The sequence below is a fragment of the Globicephala melas genome, chromosome 2 (assembly GCF_963455315.2).
Source record: "Globicephala melas chromosome 2, mGloMel1.2, whole genome shotgun sequence".
NCBI classification, from domain to species: domain Eukaryota; kingdom Metazoa; phylum Chordata; class Mammalia; order Artiodactyla; family Delphinidae; genus Globicephala; species Globicephala melas.
The window spans coordinates 12,218,735-12,237,035 of NC_083315.2; the positions used below are offsets into that span (position 1 = coordinate 12,218,735).

General features: G+C 38.0%; 1 protein-coding gene across 1 annotated transcript in view; it reads left to right on the forward strand.

Annotated features, from left to right (window-relative positions):
• C2H10orf67 (chromosome 2 C10orf67 homolog) overlaps window positions 1-18,301 on the forward strand; it is a 93,147-nt gene that overhangs the window by 62,766 nt on the left and 12,080 nt on the right. Inside the window, exons 10-14 of the mRNA XM_060293678.1 lie at window positions 3,046-3,105; window positions 3,779-3,861; window positions 3,936-4,001; window positions 6,949-7,036; window positions 12,071-12,154. Of these exons, the coding sequence (XP_060149661.1) occupies window positions 3,046-3,105; window positions 3,779-3,861; window positions 3,936-4,001; window positions 6,949-7,036; window positions 12,071-12,154 (381 nt within the window). The remainder of the gene's footprint in view (window positions 1-3,045; window positions 3,106-3,778; window positions 3,862-3,935; window positions 4,002-6,948; window positions 7,037-12,070; window positions 12,155-18,301) is intronic.

Sequence of the window (18,301 nt, forward strand, 5' to 3'; positions counted from 1 at the left end):
GTCTTCGTTGCTGTGTGCGGGCTTTCTCTAGTTATGGCGAGTGGGGGCTACTCTTCGTTGCAGTGCGTGGGCTTCTCATTGTGGTGGCTTCTCTTGTTGCGGAGCACGGGCTCTAGGCTTCAGTAGTTGTGGCACACAGGCTCAGTAGTTGTGGCTCGTGGGTTCACTAGTTGTGGCTCGCAGGCTCTAGAGCACAGGCTCAGTAGTTTTGATACATGGACTTAGTTGCTCCGTGACATGCAGGATCTTCCCAGACCAGCGATCGAACCCGTGTCCCCTGCATTGACAGGTGGATTCTTAACCACTGCGCCACCAGGGAAGTCCCAGAATCTTTTTTTTTTTAATAAACTTTCAATTACTGATATGACTTCAGATAGAGTGAAATAAATATAAATGCCTTTCTAAGTGGAAACTTATTTTGTTTTGCCAGTTTGTTTTCCTAACTTCCTGTGGATTCGTTTTTAAAATTTGGGTTGGTTTATTCCCATTAACATACGGGCAAGTGCCCTCCAAAGTTTGGGGCTCTTACTCCCATGATTTCCTTGGTCTACTGTTAACCAAATGGCAGTGAATTCACTGTGTACTCCTCATGTCCTGGTCAGAGAGGCAGTTCAAGCGGATTGTGTTCTTTGAGAACAAACATGTAGAGGGAGCCCCAAAAGTGCATGCCTCCCATGACTTGGGTGACCCCAACGTATTCGAAGCCAAGGAAGGCTAATGATAACCACGATTCTCACTGTTTTGTTAAATAGGTGTTGCTAGGCCTCAGGCTTTGTTTTTGGCTAACTTCCTGCCACATGGGCCTTGGGGAGACTGAGTCACTATGCTGGTGGTTGTAGGTGGTAGGTTTCTCTAGGAAGGTGTGCAGACAACCAAGGGAACTATAATCTTGGTAGTTCTAGGACCACCAGAAAGCTCCTCAGGACTGAGGGGACTGATGGAGTAGGAGTTAGAGTTTAGTGAACTAAGGTAAGAGCAGTGGGTTAGGGTCCGAGTTCAGGATTAAGTCCATGCTGAAAATTCTCCTGTCAGCCAGGGGATAATCAGGAATTATCAGCAGGGAGTTCGTAGATCACCATACAGAAGTTTACATATATTGACATCATAATAAAGGCAACCACAGTAAGAGCTGAACATTTGCAAATAAAAAATCAGGCACGCGAGGGAAGAGAGAAGATGGAAGGTAATTCGAATGCTCTAAATTCTTAATGTTTATTTGTGGGGAGCCCAAAAAATAAAGGCTACTGTTTATTTATAATGATAATGACGAGAAAAACTAAAACAAAACCAAACCCTTGGCTTCTGGGAAGTGAGAGTTTTATGTTCACATATACTATCTGCAGTTTATTTTTAAAATATGTGCGTGCATTCTCTATCGCTAAAAATCTAAAGTAACAGGGATGGTGAAATCAATAGGTTAGTGTATAGAAGTGAATGGTAATATGTGTGATGTGCCTGGCACATAGTAGGCACTCAAAAACTTGTAACTTTTATGGCTGTTAATTACAAATTTTGTTACGTGGCAGCTAATGTCAGCTGGGTTCTCTCTGCCCCTTCAGATACGAGTAAAGTTGGCTCAAACCCACATTCTGTGCTTTGTGGCAGCCGAAAACGTGTCCACTTGTTTCTCCAGACACCCATGGCATCTTCTGGTGGTTGTTGTTATGTCTGGGCTCCTTCTTCCACTGAAACGAGTCAATTTCTGAGTCCCATTGCACTCTGTGTCATCCCAGCTCCCACTTTGTTGAATCATACACTGAATTCAACCCAATTCTGTGATTGCTACTAAAACCACTCACTCACAGGACACCTTTAGTTGAATGAGGTTGAAGAAGGTAACAGGGACAGTCTGCATCACCAAGATGCCGTTTCACATTGAATATTGGACATCACCCCTGGGCACTGGTCACTTGTGGCTTCACCACACACTAGCAGCTCCAGCCTTGGGGTCCTGCCTGGCCATTCTCTTCTTTTCTAGCTCTTCTCAGCCCTCCCTTCTGATTGCTTCAGGGAGCTCTGGGTTCCTTTTACTTTATTCTGCAGACCTGGCTCCAGACCCTGCGTGGCAGACCCCACCCCATCAACATGGGCAACAGATCAAAAGCTTTTGGGTCACCCACTAGAGCAGGTAGTGGTGGTAATAAGAAGCACCTTTTGCTGTCTACATTCTGTGGAGGAATATAAGAATAGCTAATCAAAGGGCTTCCCTGGTGGCGCAGTGGTTGAGAGTCCGCCTGTCGATGCAGGGGACACGGGTTCATGCCCCAGTCTGGGAAGATCCCACATGCCGCGGAGCGGCTGGGCCCGTGAGCCATGGCCACTGAGCCTGCGCGTCCGGAGCCTGTGCTCCGCAACGGGAGAGGCCACAACAGTGAAAGGCCCAAGTGCCGCAAAAAAAAAAAAAAAAAAAAAAACCAAAAGAATAGCTAATCAAGCAGGTTTTTATATTCAGTATATTTTCTCACTGCCATCTGCTCTCTGCATCATTCAAGAGGAATAGTAGTGAAAATTCGTCTTAATTATCATTTAAAATAAAAGTTTATTTATTTATTATTAAATAAATGAGCAAACGAATGCATTAAAATCTAAAAACCAAAAAAGTGCAATATGTAATTTACTTAACCATTTTGAAACGCAGTGTTTTTATATCTATAACTGGGATTCATTAGATTTAATCCAAAAGATAGTTGAGAAAAATAAAATAAAAGGTTTTTTTTAAGCTTGTGACTTCACTGGGTAATAACTGCCCACTTCATTAAAAAAAAAAGTGTAATGGTAAAATTTGACCTATATATAATTACAAAGTAATGCATTTAGAAAACAAACAGTAGTGGGAACGTTGGTTTTAATGGGATATAATTGTCCAATTGCAAATGCAATGTATAAACACTGAGTCTTGTAAATTAAATGAGGCAGTCAAGACCCCTATGGGACTAGGGTTGGCATATTTTTAGTCTCATTTGCCTTTCTCTAAGCTGCAAAAAAACCACATCTTTATGCATTGAGTTGAAATGTTATACTTGCTTTTGTTTATTTTCTTTCCAGGTTAGACATGGAATACCTGCTGCGATGCATAGAGAAAAAGCGAGACTACCAGTGGCTAAGGTATAATAATGACTAATATGACCCTTATTATTAACTTAAATATTGTTTATATCAATGCTGACTATCCTTAGGGAGGAGTAATGACTTTGAAAGCTACACCAAGAATCAGTCTAATGAAGAGACAGAGGACCTGGTTGCCTCTATAGTATGATTCTGGGTTACATCCCTGCCACACCCAAAGAAATCTCATTCATGACATGCCTACAATTCCACTGTTACAGATTCATTCCTTTGCCAAAACTTTGTCCCCTTGTAAAATAGAAACAGTACTGAGAAATGGCATACAGTTCTAATGTGATTGAGTTGGTCAGATCCTTTCCTGAGGACGGTTTTGATAGAAAGAGGAAATAGAGTAACTGGGGGCAGCTGCTGCTATGATGAAGAGATTTAGAAAAAGTGATACCTGGTAGGGGGGAGGGGTGATGAAGATAAATTTTGGCTACTTGGTAATATTGTCTCACACTGGCTGCTTTGAAGTGAATCATTTACAGGAAATGGAGGCATGGGATCTTAAATTCTTCCAGTTTATGGGAATTTGCAAGTAAATGTAACTCATTGTTCCCTCAAATTTTCGATGATAGTTAGAATATGCATGCTATTTAATAGAAATAACCTTTCAGATTTATGGGGAAATAGGGTATAATTAACTTTGTGATGTATTTTCTATTGAAAGATTGAAGAAGAGAAACGTGGTTTGGAAGAGCAAATACAAATGTTAAAGGCTAAGTTAGAGAAAGAGAAAAAGAAGTCGGAGAGGTACTGGTAATAGTAATTCATAATTGTTCATTTGCAGCTAATACAGTATTTAACCACCTATAAATTTATTACAGGGTTAAGAAGGAATCAGATCAGATCAACAAAAACTGGGAAAAGAAATTCTTCATTCTCAGGAACAGGTATAGTGTGGTGATATATACAAATTCTATTTATAAAAATGCGACTAATCGTCTTTTAAGGAAATTGGGAGCCTTGCATTTTTCTGTATATATTAACTAATATGAAATGCCCTCAAATACCTCTTTCAAGAGATGCAAAATAACTGACCTAAAAAAGAAGAGTAGTCAAAGTCACTTCAAAGAAAAACTAATTCAAAACTGTTTTATTCCTGATCTCAGTGTTTCAAATTTAAATCATAGACAGGATGGACAGACTCTCTTGATACCTGGTTTAATTGGACCTACATAGTCATCTTCCTCCGTAGGGCTATTAAAACATTTCCATTCATTTGCACATGATAATATTTATCTCCAGATACAGAGACCTGAATGAGTGAGGGAGCACGCCATGTGATTACCTGGAAGAGACTTCCAGGTGAAGGAACATCACGTGCAAAGGTCCTGGGGTGGGGGTTTGCTTGTGTGTTCAAGGACAGTGAGGAAGCCAGGTGGCTGGAGAGACATGAGCAGGGAGGAGTGGTATAAGAGCTCAGTGAGGTAGAACATTTGGGGTTTTACTCTGAGATGGGAAATCACTAGAAGCTTTGTTTTCAATTGATACGAAAATTTTCTCTTTTACATGCCTACTGGGTCATTACCACACCTAATAAAGTTAGCAATATCAATCCTTTAGTACTACGTATTGACCAAATCATATTCAAATTCCTTGATTATCTCAAGGGAATCTCTTACAGTTGTTTGATTAAATCGGGATTCATGGTAGGTGGACCACTGCATTTGGGTGTTATATCCTTTAAATCTTTTTTTTCTTTCTATGATGGTCCCACTTACGTCCCCGTTCTTTCCAGCGACCTGATTTGCTAGAGAAATATGCTCATTTGTTATGTAGAATGTCCCCCATTCTGGATTTGACTAATTGTTTATGTGCACGTGTGTATGTATGTGTGGTGTCATCTAACATGTTCTTCTATCTGTATATCTTACAAACTGATCTTTAAATCCAGAGAGTTGATTAGACTCAGGTTCAATATTTTAGGCAAGACTACTTCACTCGAACTACTATGTAATTCCTGTGCATCACATCATAGGGCACATAGTGTCCGGCTATATTATTTTAATCAAGTGTTATCAGGCTAATTCATATATTTTAAGGTTCATCACTGACCTTTCTCCAAATAATTTTAACATCCATCAATGATCACAAACCATGATCCAAGATTTCATTAGGGTTGCAAATTGGTGATACCTTAATTTTATCTTTCCTTCTGCATTTCTTAGCTAAATTCTATTAAAGAAAAAAAAAGTTTTCCCCACTGGTTACCCTGAAATATAGTTTCAGACAAGATAAGGCAAGATAAATGCTTGATCCCCTTTATTTATCAATATTCAGAATAATGAGTTGGTACCCTAAAACCTCACTGGAGAGTCTTGAACTGAGGAAAGACCCAATGATCTGATGTCTTAAAAAAATTATGACTTGTGTTGATAAAAAGCCATAGGGAAGCCAAAGGAAAAGCAGGGAGAAGAGTTAAGAGCTCCAGAAAGAATAAACCCCTCTTAGGCAAAACATGATGGTGATTTGACTGGAATGGGAGACCTGGAGCTGTTGAGAAATGATTACATTGGGGATTTTTTTTTTTTTTTTCCGGTACGCGGGCCTCTCACTGTTGTGGCCTCTCCTGTTGCGGAGCACAGGCTCCGGATGCACAGGCTCAGCGGCCATGGCCCACGGGCCCAGCTGCTCCGCGGCATGTGGGATCCTCCCAGACCGGGACGCGAACCTGTGTCCCCTGCATAGGCAGGCGGACTCTCAACCACTGCGCCACCAGGGAAGCCCTGGGGATATATTTTGAAAGTAGGATGTATTGAAAGATTGGAGATAAGGTGGGAAAGAAAGAAGTCAAGGATTTTACCTAAACAACGGGAAGGATGGAGTTACCTTCAACTGAAACAAGCAAACACATTTTGGCGGGAAATCAATTTTGATTTAAGTTGCCTTTAGTCACTTAAGGGTAGAGGTCTGGTGGCAGTGATGAGTATATGAGTCTGGAGTTCAGAAGAAAGTTTAGGCTGGGGGCATACATTTGGGATGCATTAGTATAGATGGTATTTAAAGCCATGGGATTAAATGAGATCAGCTAAGAATGAGTGTTGGAGAAAAATAGAGAGATACAAGGATTGAGTTCTAATATTTGGTAATAACTGACTTTCAGATGCTTTTTTTGGATCTGATCTTTTCCCTCTAAAGGACGTCCCTCTCTTGTGAACTCTTTTCGTCTTTTGCTTTATTGTTGGCTTGTGAAATTTATTTGTGTATTCTTATTTTTAATTCCTTATCAATTTTAGATGTTACAAATACCTTTCCTAGTCTATGAACTTTGTGTATGCTGACTTTTATTGTACAGAAGTTCTTAATTTTTATCCATCAATATTTTTGCCTTAGGTGTGTTTAGAAAGTCTTTCTCCATCTCCACTAAAATATTCTCCCACGGTTTTAGACAAGCCTTCTTTATGGCTTGTCTAAATCTAAGCCTAAATCTAAATATGATTTACCTCTCATATTTAGGTCTTTACTCCAGTCCTTTCCGGATTGGGTTGTGGTGCCACTTTGGTCACATACTATGTTCTAGTACATTCCCAAATCTGTTTCAGTGTTCCTATTCTATTCCATTTATTTTTCCTTTCCAAACTGTTTTTATACTATGATTTTTGTGGTATATGTTAATATCTAGTATGGCTACTCCCTCCTATTTGCTTTTCAGGGCTGGAAAATACATAATTTTAAAAATCAAAGAGTGGTAAGTTCATACTAATATTTTTAAATTTTTACTTGTATCTCCTTGCTCTTACACTGAACATTCTAGTTTCTAATCACAAGAACATAATACCGATTTGCTCTTTCCTATAATTTCTGTTCATTTTAATTCCACTGCTTCTTTTGTTTCAGCTTTCACGTCCTTAAGAACGAGATGTTTACTAGACACACATTGTCCCGTCAGTTTGGAGTGCTGACTGACACATCCTTCAATTATGTTGTAAGTACACACTGGCTAGATACTCTTTGTCTCTTTGATGATACCTGTAACGTGTCTTTCTGAAGTTAACATTTTTTGAACCCCTGACATTAGAGGCTCTGGAGATAGTACATGAGTCACTCTGCTGAATGCTGATGGCATAAGACAGAGTGTCTGAACCCAAAGAGCTCAATCCAGTGTGAGACATAGATGTGTAAACAAATTGTTACCACGCAGTATGGTTGAGCTATAATGGAGGCAAGTGAAAATTTCAGAGGAGGGGGACTCATTCCCCCGGGTGGCATTTATCAACCTGACCATTTGTGTGCGTGGATGGAATGTAGGAACTATCACAGCTCAAGATCCAAGTATCCAGTCACTTCCAAATGGAGAAAGCAGGTAAAAGAATCTATTCCTAGTACCAAGCCATTCGTTTTCACACTAGAAGTCACCTGTAGATAAAGCCCAATTCTAAAATAGACTTTTTTTGGAAACTGAAGTATAGTTGATTTACAATGTTGTGTTAGTTTCTGGTGTACAGCAAAGTGATTCAGTTTTATATATATATATATATATATATATATATACACACACACACACACACACATATATACATAACTGAATATATATATGTTCTTTTTCAGATTCTTTTCCATTATAGGTTTTTACAAGATATTGAATATAGTTCCCTGTGCTATACAGTAGGTCCTTGTTGTTTATCTATTTTATATATACTAGTGTGTATCTGTTTAGTCCCAAACTCCTAATTTATCCCTTTCCTTTTCCCCCTTTGGTAACCATAAATTTGTTTTCTATGTCTGTGAGCCTATATCTGTTTTGTAAATACGTTCATTTGTATTATTTTTTTAGATTCCACATATAAGTGATATCATATGATATAAAATAGACTATTTTTAAAACTGTTTACTTAATGTTTTCACTTGGGAGTTGTAATTGTAAAGGCAAATGATGACCAGTGTAGAAAGATAATCAATAAATTGCAATCAATCAGTAACTTAACATACTGTAAATGCTATTGAGAAACTGCTACACAGCTAAGTGTTCTGAGGACAAGTCAGGTTTGTGGAAAAAGTCACAAGAAATATAAATTTTGGTTTCCTGCTTCAAGAGGCTTACAATCTAAAATCACTTTCTTTCTAAAATTTTTTCCACAATTTTCACTTTAAGTCAGTTTTCTAACTCCAAGTTGCTGCAAGAGATCAAAGAACTTAAGAACATTGGCAAGATAATATTATTTCTAATTTTTAACTAAATTTACATAGTAATATGAACCTTGCTGAGGATTTTCATAATTGACTCCCCTGAAATGTTCCAAAACTGGTCTACGTAGATGGGAATATATTAAGTCTCTTTCTTCTCCTTTTGGTTTTTTCTCTTCTCAACTGAAGGTTACAACTTTAATTGGAGTAATCCTCATTTTAGATATTTAATCAACTGGACAAATAAAATATTGGAGGACCCAGGAGAATGCTGTGCTACTCAAAAAGCAGGCTTTTTAAGGATTATCTGGTAAAATTTTCTGGTCCAAATTTGAATTGTCCAGGCTTTATGAAACAGACTTCTAAAATCTCAAAATTATTCCAGTCCAAGCATAGTAATAGATCCAGTATTTTCTTGAGAAAAATCTTGGCCCTGCCTCAGATGTTCATGCAATCTGTCTTCCTGTGGAGGAGAGATGGACTCTATCTAGCTGAGAATACATCTGTGTGCCACTACTTATTTGGGATTCAAGCTCATGAATCCTTATCTATATAGCTACACAGTATATATGCACTCAAGACACTCATCAAAGTGGACAGCGAATATTTAAGAAAAATAGACAGAGAGAGGGAAGGGGAGAAAGTGATGAGTGAATGAGTTAATGAACGTTGGGTAAACTAACATTTTCCCTTGGTTTCCTATACTCTAGTCACTTGTCCATTCACAGATATTTGAGTACAAATATGTACCAAGCAGCATGCTTGGGTTGCAAATGTCATCTCCCAGTTTGTGGACAAGGTTTTGGTATCTTTTCATAAATAAATTGTTCTTAATCTCAATGTTAGTTTAATAATCTTTTCCTTATTGCCTTTATATTTTTTTCTGTCTTTAAGAAAACCTTACCTAACCTTTAATGGTTGAGAGTCCGCCTGCCGATGCAGGGGACACGGGTTCGTGCCCCGGTCCGGGAAGATCCCACATGCCGTGGAATGGCTGGGCCTGTGAGCCATGGCCACTGAGCCTGCACATCCGGAGCCTGTGCTCCGCAACGGGAGAGGCCACAACAGTGAGAGGCTCACGTACCGCAAAAAAAAAAAAAATTCTTCTCTGATGTATGCAAATGTCAGATCACTATGTCGTACACCTGAAACTAACATAATTTTGTCAACTATATTTCAATAATTTAAAAAAACCTAAAAAACAAAAAATATTTTCTTCTCTATAAACTTAAATTTTTTTTCTTGTTTTGCCTTTCGTATTTAGAGGTTTAATCCACCTAGAATTGATATTAGTGTACAGAACGGTAGACATCTGATTTCATTTTCTTTTAATATAATCAGCAGATCTAGCGCCATTTATTAAAAAGTCCATCTTCTCCCCTGGTACATAATTCCACCCGTTATATATTATAGTAAGGGCTTATGTATGTATGAGTCTGTTTCTGTCTATTCTGTCCTACTGTTCTATTTGTCTATTCTCGCATCAATGTGACACTGATTTAGTATCTATACATTTATTATAAATCTTTTTCTGATAAAACAAATACTCCTGCCCTGATGTTCTTCAAGAATGCCTTGGCTTTATTGGATCTTTACATTTCCATATAAAATTTAGAATCAGATTGTCAGTATTCACAGTATTAAAAAAAACATGAGAAACAAATTAAAAATTCTCTTGGGATTTTGATTAGAAGTGCATTAAGTCTCTAGATCAGTTTGGGCACAGTTGGCACCTTTTAGGTGCTGAATCGTCTAATCCATAAACAAGTCATAGCTTTTCTTGACAATATTATGTTAGTTTGCATTTTATCTCCACCGATTCTTTTCCAGAGACTTTTGTCAGTAGTTTCTAGAGGTCGTATATTCTTATACTCTATTGTTGGGGACAGCAAGTTTAATGAACTTTTCATCTAGATCTCATAATAGGTCATTTTTTAAAGAGTATAGTTCTGATTTCAAGATACTGTTTCTTTAACTGACTCTACAGTTTTTTCATAGTCCCTGTTTTATTTACTTTTCTCTCTCATCCTTGACAGGGTGAGGTGTGTTGAAACCCAGTGTTATCAACTGCATTCTCTTGTGTGTTGCTCAAATCTCCCTTTTACATTTCAGCTGGAAGGCAGGTTGATAGGCACAGCCCCTATTTCTGACCCCAACTTCAGCAGGATTTTACCTTTTTCAGCCCTGGCAGAGAGGTTGTATTTTCTTCTACACCCACAGTATGAAACAATGGAGTACATTGGAACTTAAATTCTCAGCAGTCAGGCATTTAGCACTGGTTTCTTTTACCATCTTTATGAAAGACTTGAAGGCAGTGAGGAAAGAACCATGTGTATATTTAAAAGAGTTTTCTAGACAGGGAAAGGACCATCGGAAGACTCTAAGACAGAAGTGTACCTGGCATGTTTGAGAAACAACAAAACATCCAGTGTGGCTGGAGCAGTGAGCAACGAGAGAGAACAGGAATAAATATGGTTAAAGGGATAATAGGACTTTGATTTTTTTTCTATTACTCTGAGTAAAATTGGGAGCCTTTTAGAGTTTTCAGCAGAGCAGTAAGACAGTCTCACTTAACATTTTAAAGGGACAACTCTGGCAGCTATGGAGGCCGGGGGCAGGGAAAGAAACAGACTAGGAAGCTATTGAAGTGATGCTGGTAAGAGATGGTGAGGCTTGGACCACCTTAGGAGAGCAGATGGCAAAACGGGGCCGACACATGCCTGGAGTACTAGGTAGTCCTATGCGGTGCTGGATTTTATGTACATGTAGCAAAATGGATGGACCTTAAAAGCATAGTACTTAGTGAAATTACTTTGTACATAGTCCTCAGCGAAAGAAGTGGAACACACGAGATGTGCTGTTTTTCACCCTGAATCTAAGATGTGCTCAACGTCGGTTCAAGATTTTATAAGACTCTAAAAGAGAAAAAGTGCTGCCAGTCATACTGTGACGCTCCATCTATTGTCAGATGCATCCTGATTTTAGGGATGTTAAAATATCAGAAGGCTATGCCTTAGAATCAACAAAATAGGATATCACATAATACTAGCACAAATTAAAATACATGCACAAAATTACATATTTTTGCAAGAACATATTCAAATAAAAAATACAAATAAATATTTAAATTGTTTATTTGGTGAGAGGAACAAAAACAGAGTGGGGGCAGGCTGTGGGGAAATAGAAAAATGCGTGCAAACACACTTAATGTATGTGTGTATACACACATACAAACCAGCAAGAGAGAAGCCTTGAGTAGGGAGAACGTCACATAAATTTCCAGGGTGCATCCATGGACCTCAGACCTCTTTTTGATAATCATGCTTGGTGTACTTCTGGTCCTTTTCACTTGTGCATTTTTAATGTCATGATTTACTTTGCAGTATATGATGTTGGTGGCAATTCTGCTTGTGTGCTACTGCTTCTGAACTCCTGGAAGAGATGCTTTTGTTTTTTCACTCTTCGGTTCCTGGGAATCACGACCATCACTGTGTAGCTTCCAGGAGCTGGGTGGTGCTGGGGATGACCCCGTAGTACCTGACCAGTTACAAGCAGTAAATCCCATATGGCATAGGGATAATCAAAAGGAAGTAGAGTCAGAAGAGACATTAAGGAAAACATTTTTCTTGAATTTTCTCTCAAAGTAGCCTGAATTAGGAAGGGGTCTATTCCTTGGGTTTAAAGGAAAGGATTTCCCCAGCGATATTTGAGCAAATAAGTTAGGAGCATGATTTTCATATCTCAGTTAACTAAGGACTGAAAAACATTCTACATCCATTTGGGCTGGTCATTATTTCCCCTGGATAACACGGTACATACTGTTTGTGTCTTTCAGAAAGCTAAACCTTTATTTGTGCAATCCAAAGTGAAATTGATAACAGCGTCAACATCTTCTGCAAATGTTTATCATGCATCTTCGGTAGGTAGATTATTTTTTCCCTATTTAACATTTAATCAGTCAGTATTATTCAGCCTCAGTAACGAAACGGTTTGGTTTACCTACAGATAGACAACAGGTATGTCGACCTAGACAGGGATCACATATCCCTCCCTCCTTCACCAAGAGATAAGAATCTTTATTGTTGGAGAAATGGTTCATGCAGGATGGGTAATTAAGATTAATAATGCTTTTCTTTGTTGTCCTGAGATGTTTGGTTTCTGGATGAATGCATGACTTTTTTCAGCCAATTTATTAAATTAATAGATATGATAAATAAAAGAATGTTAATGTATATTTCTGAATATTGATCTCTGCTAACTAAAAATGAATTAAGTCATATTTCAAAATCAGGAACTCTCTCAGTTGGAATCCTGTTTCTTTTTAATTAAACTGCCAACAAACCCGAAGCTCCTGTTAAATCCCTATTTTTCCAATTTAATGCTTAGAAGAAAAGGACAACTATTTATAGCATCCTTTATCTCCCATCAGTCCTTGTGTGGCCTCAAATTGGACTCTTTTGGAGGTGGAAGTATATTTTGTCCACACGTTTCTGTAAGTCTTTAGGAAACAACCATGCTTGCTTTTCTCTAATAAACAAGTTGGATTAATGAAATGCAACGTTATTTGTTTGAATTATTGATGGTAATCAAAGGGTATCAGTAATTTCTGTTGTTCATGTCTGGGAATCTTTAAAAGTAGACTTTTATAATGAATCTTTATACAAGGAGGAAGTGTGTGATATGAGTTTAAATCCTGGACCCTAATTTTTTTTTAACATCTTTATTGGAGTATAATTGCTTTACAATGGTGTGTTAGTTTCTGCTGTATAACAAAGTGAATCAGCTATATGTATACATATATCCCCATATCTCCTCCCTCTTGCGTCTCCCTCCCACCCTCCCTATCCCACGTCTCTAGGTCATTGCAAAGCACCGAGCTGATCTCCCTGTGCTATGCTGCTGCTTCCCACTAGCTATCTATTTTACATTTGGTAGTGTATATATGTCAGGGCTACTCTCTCACTTCGTCCCAGCTTACCCTTCCCCCTCCCCGTGTCCTCAAGTCCATTTTCTATGTCTGCATCTTTATTCCTGCTGGACCCTAATTTTAAAATCAACTTTTTGAAAACTAGATTGAGAAAGGAACCTCTCTTCTGGGCCTCCATGCAGTGGAGAGGCTTTTTCTGTAGTGCTTACGGGTATAGGTAGTACCTTTGCCGGAGGTGCCTGCCTGGGGGCAGAGGAATCTTTCGGCAGTCACGGTGCTGGCTGCCTCCTGGACTGGCATTTAGGTGACAGTAACACCCAGCCTGGACTCTGTACCAGCTGCTAGCCTAGGGCATGCAATTTAAAGATATCACCTTTTTTTTTTTTTTTTTTGGCCACACTGCGTGGCTTGGGGGATCTTAGTTCCCTGACCAGGGATCAAACCGGGGCCCCCTGCAGTGGAAGTACGGAGTCCTAACTACTGGAGTGCCAGGGAAGTCCCTGAAGATATCAGCATTTAAATAAGGGACTAGCTCTGTTGAATTGTTGGAAATTCCAACCCATACAGTAAGTTATTTCTAAAATATCACAATGTATTAGGGGAAGAGAGACTCATGATTTATCATAAAAATATAAATTGTTAAATTTGGAACCTGTGTTCCACCTGACATTTTAATTAGAGAGCTTAATTAACAGCAAAAAATTCAGTTGAGAATTTTACATCCAAAAGTGATTTTTCTCTGCCAAGCAAAACAGTTTTCAAAGGTCCATTTGTAGTCATACAAACCGACCTTGATGGCCACCTGGGCCATAAGGCAGCTTTGGCCAAAACAAACACTGTCACTCCCTTTCCTCTGTCCTGAAAATGTGAAGTGTAGAGTTATTTTCACCCTGTCTACGGAAAGCCCTCCTAAAATTCATTAGCCCCCTTTTTTTGCCTTACTAGTAAAATTGAAAGTAAATGCTATTTTATGATCCATAATTTTGCAGCATGCCACAAAGTGCCTCATTCTGAATATGACTGCACCGCAGAAGAGGCGTGGGCGACAGTGTCATACTGAAAGCCTCTGGGCATAACCCTGATGTTTCTACAAAACCTCTGATATAACGTTGGCATGTCATGTTTTCCCCTCTGAAGATAGTGTGGGGAAATCATCCAGTTAACAAAAGTTTCTGGTTAATTGGGTTCCAGTTCATCCAAAATTGACTAGAAATAAATTTTCTATTTTTAATGGATAAGAAAACCAATACATGAATGCCAGGAGGAAACTGAATTACAAATTTACTAATTGGGGAGTAGATGAGTATCAGCCTTTCACGATTATGGGGACTGAACAGTATTCACACTAGACGGTCAAAGGACCAAACTGTCGTCACAAAACAAATCACTCCAAGCTTCTCAGGTACTTCAGAAGGTGGAGAACCCCCTTCAGGCCCCTAGGAAACAGTTCAATACGTTATCAGTGTTTTCAAGCACTAATTCACAAATACATTTTCAAAGAGATGTTTAGCTACATGGTTTGTACGTACCTGACTTACAGACAAATCTTAATTACTTTCTATAACACAGGGGTAACCTATATGGTGACAGAAGCCAAATTCAACCCTGTAAAGTCACTGTGGTATTGAGTTCTGTTTTTTAAATTATGTAAATAGAATATTAATATTTTAAATACCCTACGAATATTTATCCTCCCTGTTAACAGCATCCTTGGTGTTGCATCAAAGATAGAGGTTCTTACGTTGTATTTTCATACCACAAGGTACTTTTGAAAATTACGGATAACTACCATTTAGTGGGTGTAGGTACTATTCCAAATGCCTTTTAAGTTTTAACTCTAATCCTCACAAAAACCCTATAAAGTCAGCACTCTTGCTTTCTCAAGCCTTAGAGGAGACAGTTGGACTCAGAGGGGTTTAGTAAGCTGCCAGGTTCATGGCCACAAATAGATTATTAATTTATAAATAAGGCTGGGTTCAGACCCAGAGAATGTGGCCCTAGAGCCCAGGCTTGTCACCACTCAGTTATATTGACTTGCCCCAAGGCTCACGCATGACAGTGTGTGGTCCCATTTTCAACAACACACAATGGGAAAACGTGATGTAGCAGAAAGGCTTTGGAGGTGGACAGACTTCGATTCCTGTCTCATTCCAGTCACTCCCTGGGTAACTTCATTCAGCTCCCTCTGCTGTGTAAAATGGAGATGGCGACCCCACCTCCTAGCTTTGTTATGAGGATTAAATGAGGTGAAGTGCCTAGCTAACCCCATCCCTGCCTTTCCTCCTGAGCTATGGATAATATAATACCTGGGTTCCAAAATAAAGTCAGGCAAACCTGCTTTTTAATCTACTACACGAGAGCTATGATGTCCTCAGCAGTAGGCTAGTGATTTAAAAGAACTGGTCTCTCCTTTAATTCTTTAGTAACTAATTGTCTACCAAGCATAAGAAAGAATAAAATTTGTCACTGGTATCAGATCATATGGTAGGTATTTTGAAAAGAGCAAAATAAAACAAAACATAACTTAAAACAACGTTATATCAGGTGATATATCTTTCCTAAGCAAATTGAAATTAACTTCTTGTTATGTTGCAAGCTTTACTCCAAAAAAATCTAGCAAGAACAACAGAGTTATTCTTGCAACAAAGGAAGTTTAAGAGATAAATAAATCCTCATCAATATATGGGAATAAAAAAATGAGGTACCATACTATCTGCAGAATTTCAAAGCCGTTTTTTTTACACAGTAGTAATTATCCCAAAAGATCCCAGGTAACATTATTAATTTGTTTGCTGCTTAACTGTGATAAAATTTGGGATCTGAGCTGCCCATTGTGCACTGTGCACTGCCACAGATTTTATGTACTTAAGAAGACCTTTCTCACAGTCCAGTAATTAGGTGCTATTGACATTGTAATCTTTGAAAATGTTCCTAATGAGCCCCAAAGACACAAATCTCATAGATAAAACCTCAAAGTAACAGTGACCCTTTAAGTGGCTTGTCAGTAAGAGAAAGCTCAAACATAAATATCTGAAACACAGGAGACACCCAAATTTAAACCTAGATTACATTGTATTGTTAATTCTCTCAGTCTTTTAGGGAAGAAACATGGAAGAGGTGATTTCAAAGGCTTTAAAGAATAGTAGAACAATCCCGATACGTTGGATAGGATTTTAAAACCTTTCTTTTCACCCTTTGAAACTTTGGACCTGAAAAGTGTTTTTTTTCACTAAGTGTATTATTATCCACCAATTTATAAAAATAAATATTAATTGAAAGCGGAGTTCGGTTGACCCTGCTGTTGTTTTAAACACAAAAATAATTTTAAAAATCACACAAGAAATTGGAATTTAAACGATAAAAAGGAAAGCATTTTAGGCATAAGTGTTAGCATTGTTTTACATATTGTTTCTAGACTTCAGCTATAATTAATATAATTTACTAAGGTATTCATATTCAAATGCGTATTTTACAGTATTACCACATATACCACATACATACATAATACATAACATCACTTAGCATGTAATTGATGGCTATTAAAAATGTTAAAATAGGACTAACCTAATTTACTGAATATAATGTATTAAGGGGTCTGTTAATGTTCATGATGTCACTGCCACCAACTTTTCTACTTCCCTTATTGTCACCAATTACCTGTAATTCAGATGTCGTATTGCTGAGTTATATATGTCATCCTTGTCTTTGAGATTTGGGCTGATTCTCAACTACCTTTTCTTAAGAATTTGCCTTGCTCTTTATGCCTGTGTTCTAGAGATATTTTCTATTCAAGGCATGGGATTTAGGCTATTGAATGACAAATAAAGCCTGGAAGATCAGCAGTGTGTCTCTTAACATACCTTTCCAAATACAGGGAATTCTCAATGGCATAGAAAAGAGCCAGGATGACCAACTGGATTTGAGAATTAATCTGAAGTTCTCTATCCAACTGAAGCTTTGTCCATTGGTCAAATAGGGAATTGAAAAATGTGAAAAATGAAAACAGATAATACATGCTTTGAAAATAATGTTAATAGTTGAAACAAGTAGGCAGGCAAAGTACTCTGTATTTGTAAGATCATAACAACTTAGTAGGAAAAAAGGTCACAACTAATACATATTAAAAGTGTACTTTATTAATTTGATGGACTATCTTGTATTAATTCAGCCTAGTGATGCTTTTTTTAAGTATTTGTAGACAATGTTTCATTGAATAAATGCCACTAAGCATATTCCTAATTATGCCCCAGATTGGTACTCAGAGGTCTCCAAAGCATGTAGCACGCGGCAAAGACGGTTTCTGGTGTGTTATTATTCAGTCATTGGGCCATGAGTTGGATTCCAGCAGCCTCTCTGGCTCCTGTGGCCACTGATTTCATCCCAAACCTCAGCTGCCCATTGCCGCCCAGTCATTATAAACCATATAAGCCTTTTATGGTGGTAACAGAATATTGAGAGAGGTTTTAATTAGTGTTGAGTGAGTATTAATTTTTAAATTTAGGAATGGTTCTGTTAGAGAAATGACAAAATGTTACAAGATGTTGGGTATGGATTCATGGAAATTCATGGACATATCAAGTTGCACCCTTAAGTGAACTGGGAGTGACATCTTTGCATGTGAATATTCCTTTCAATGGGAGGAACCCCGAGTTTGGAATTTGAGGGAATAAATGGAGATCAGAAAAGCGGATATTTATGTCAGTGTAGAGAAGTGTCACTGGGCTTCAGTCCTCAGCCTTTCCTGTTCCCGGCTGGTTCACATTCTTTAATGCATGTTCCTTATCTTGAATGAGATGATCACATGGAAAAAAAGTAGGTCATAGGAAGAAGTATGTTGTTTACTATTACATGCTACACAAATGGAAGCTAGAGTGACAACTATAAAATAATCTTATTATTTGTGTTTACATATCAGTAAGAATGAATTGAGGAAGGGCTTGTTGACTAATTTAGAAACTATTTTTTTGTTTTTTATGAAATATTTCAAATATTCAGAAAACACAGAATTACATGTTGAGTACCCATTGCGTATGTGTATGTTTTAGTATATGTGCATGTTAAAAAGTATCATTACTTCAATAATTTGTTTAGTGAGGACCTATTGATGATAAATTCTGTTTGTCTTAATTTTATCTCCCT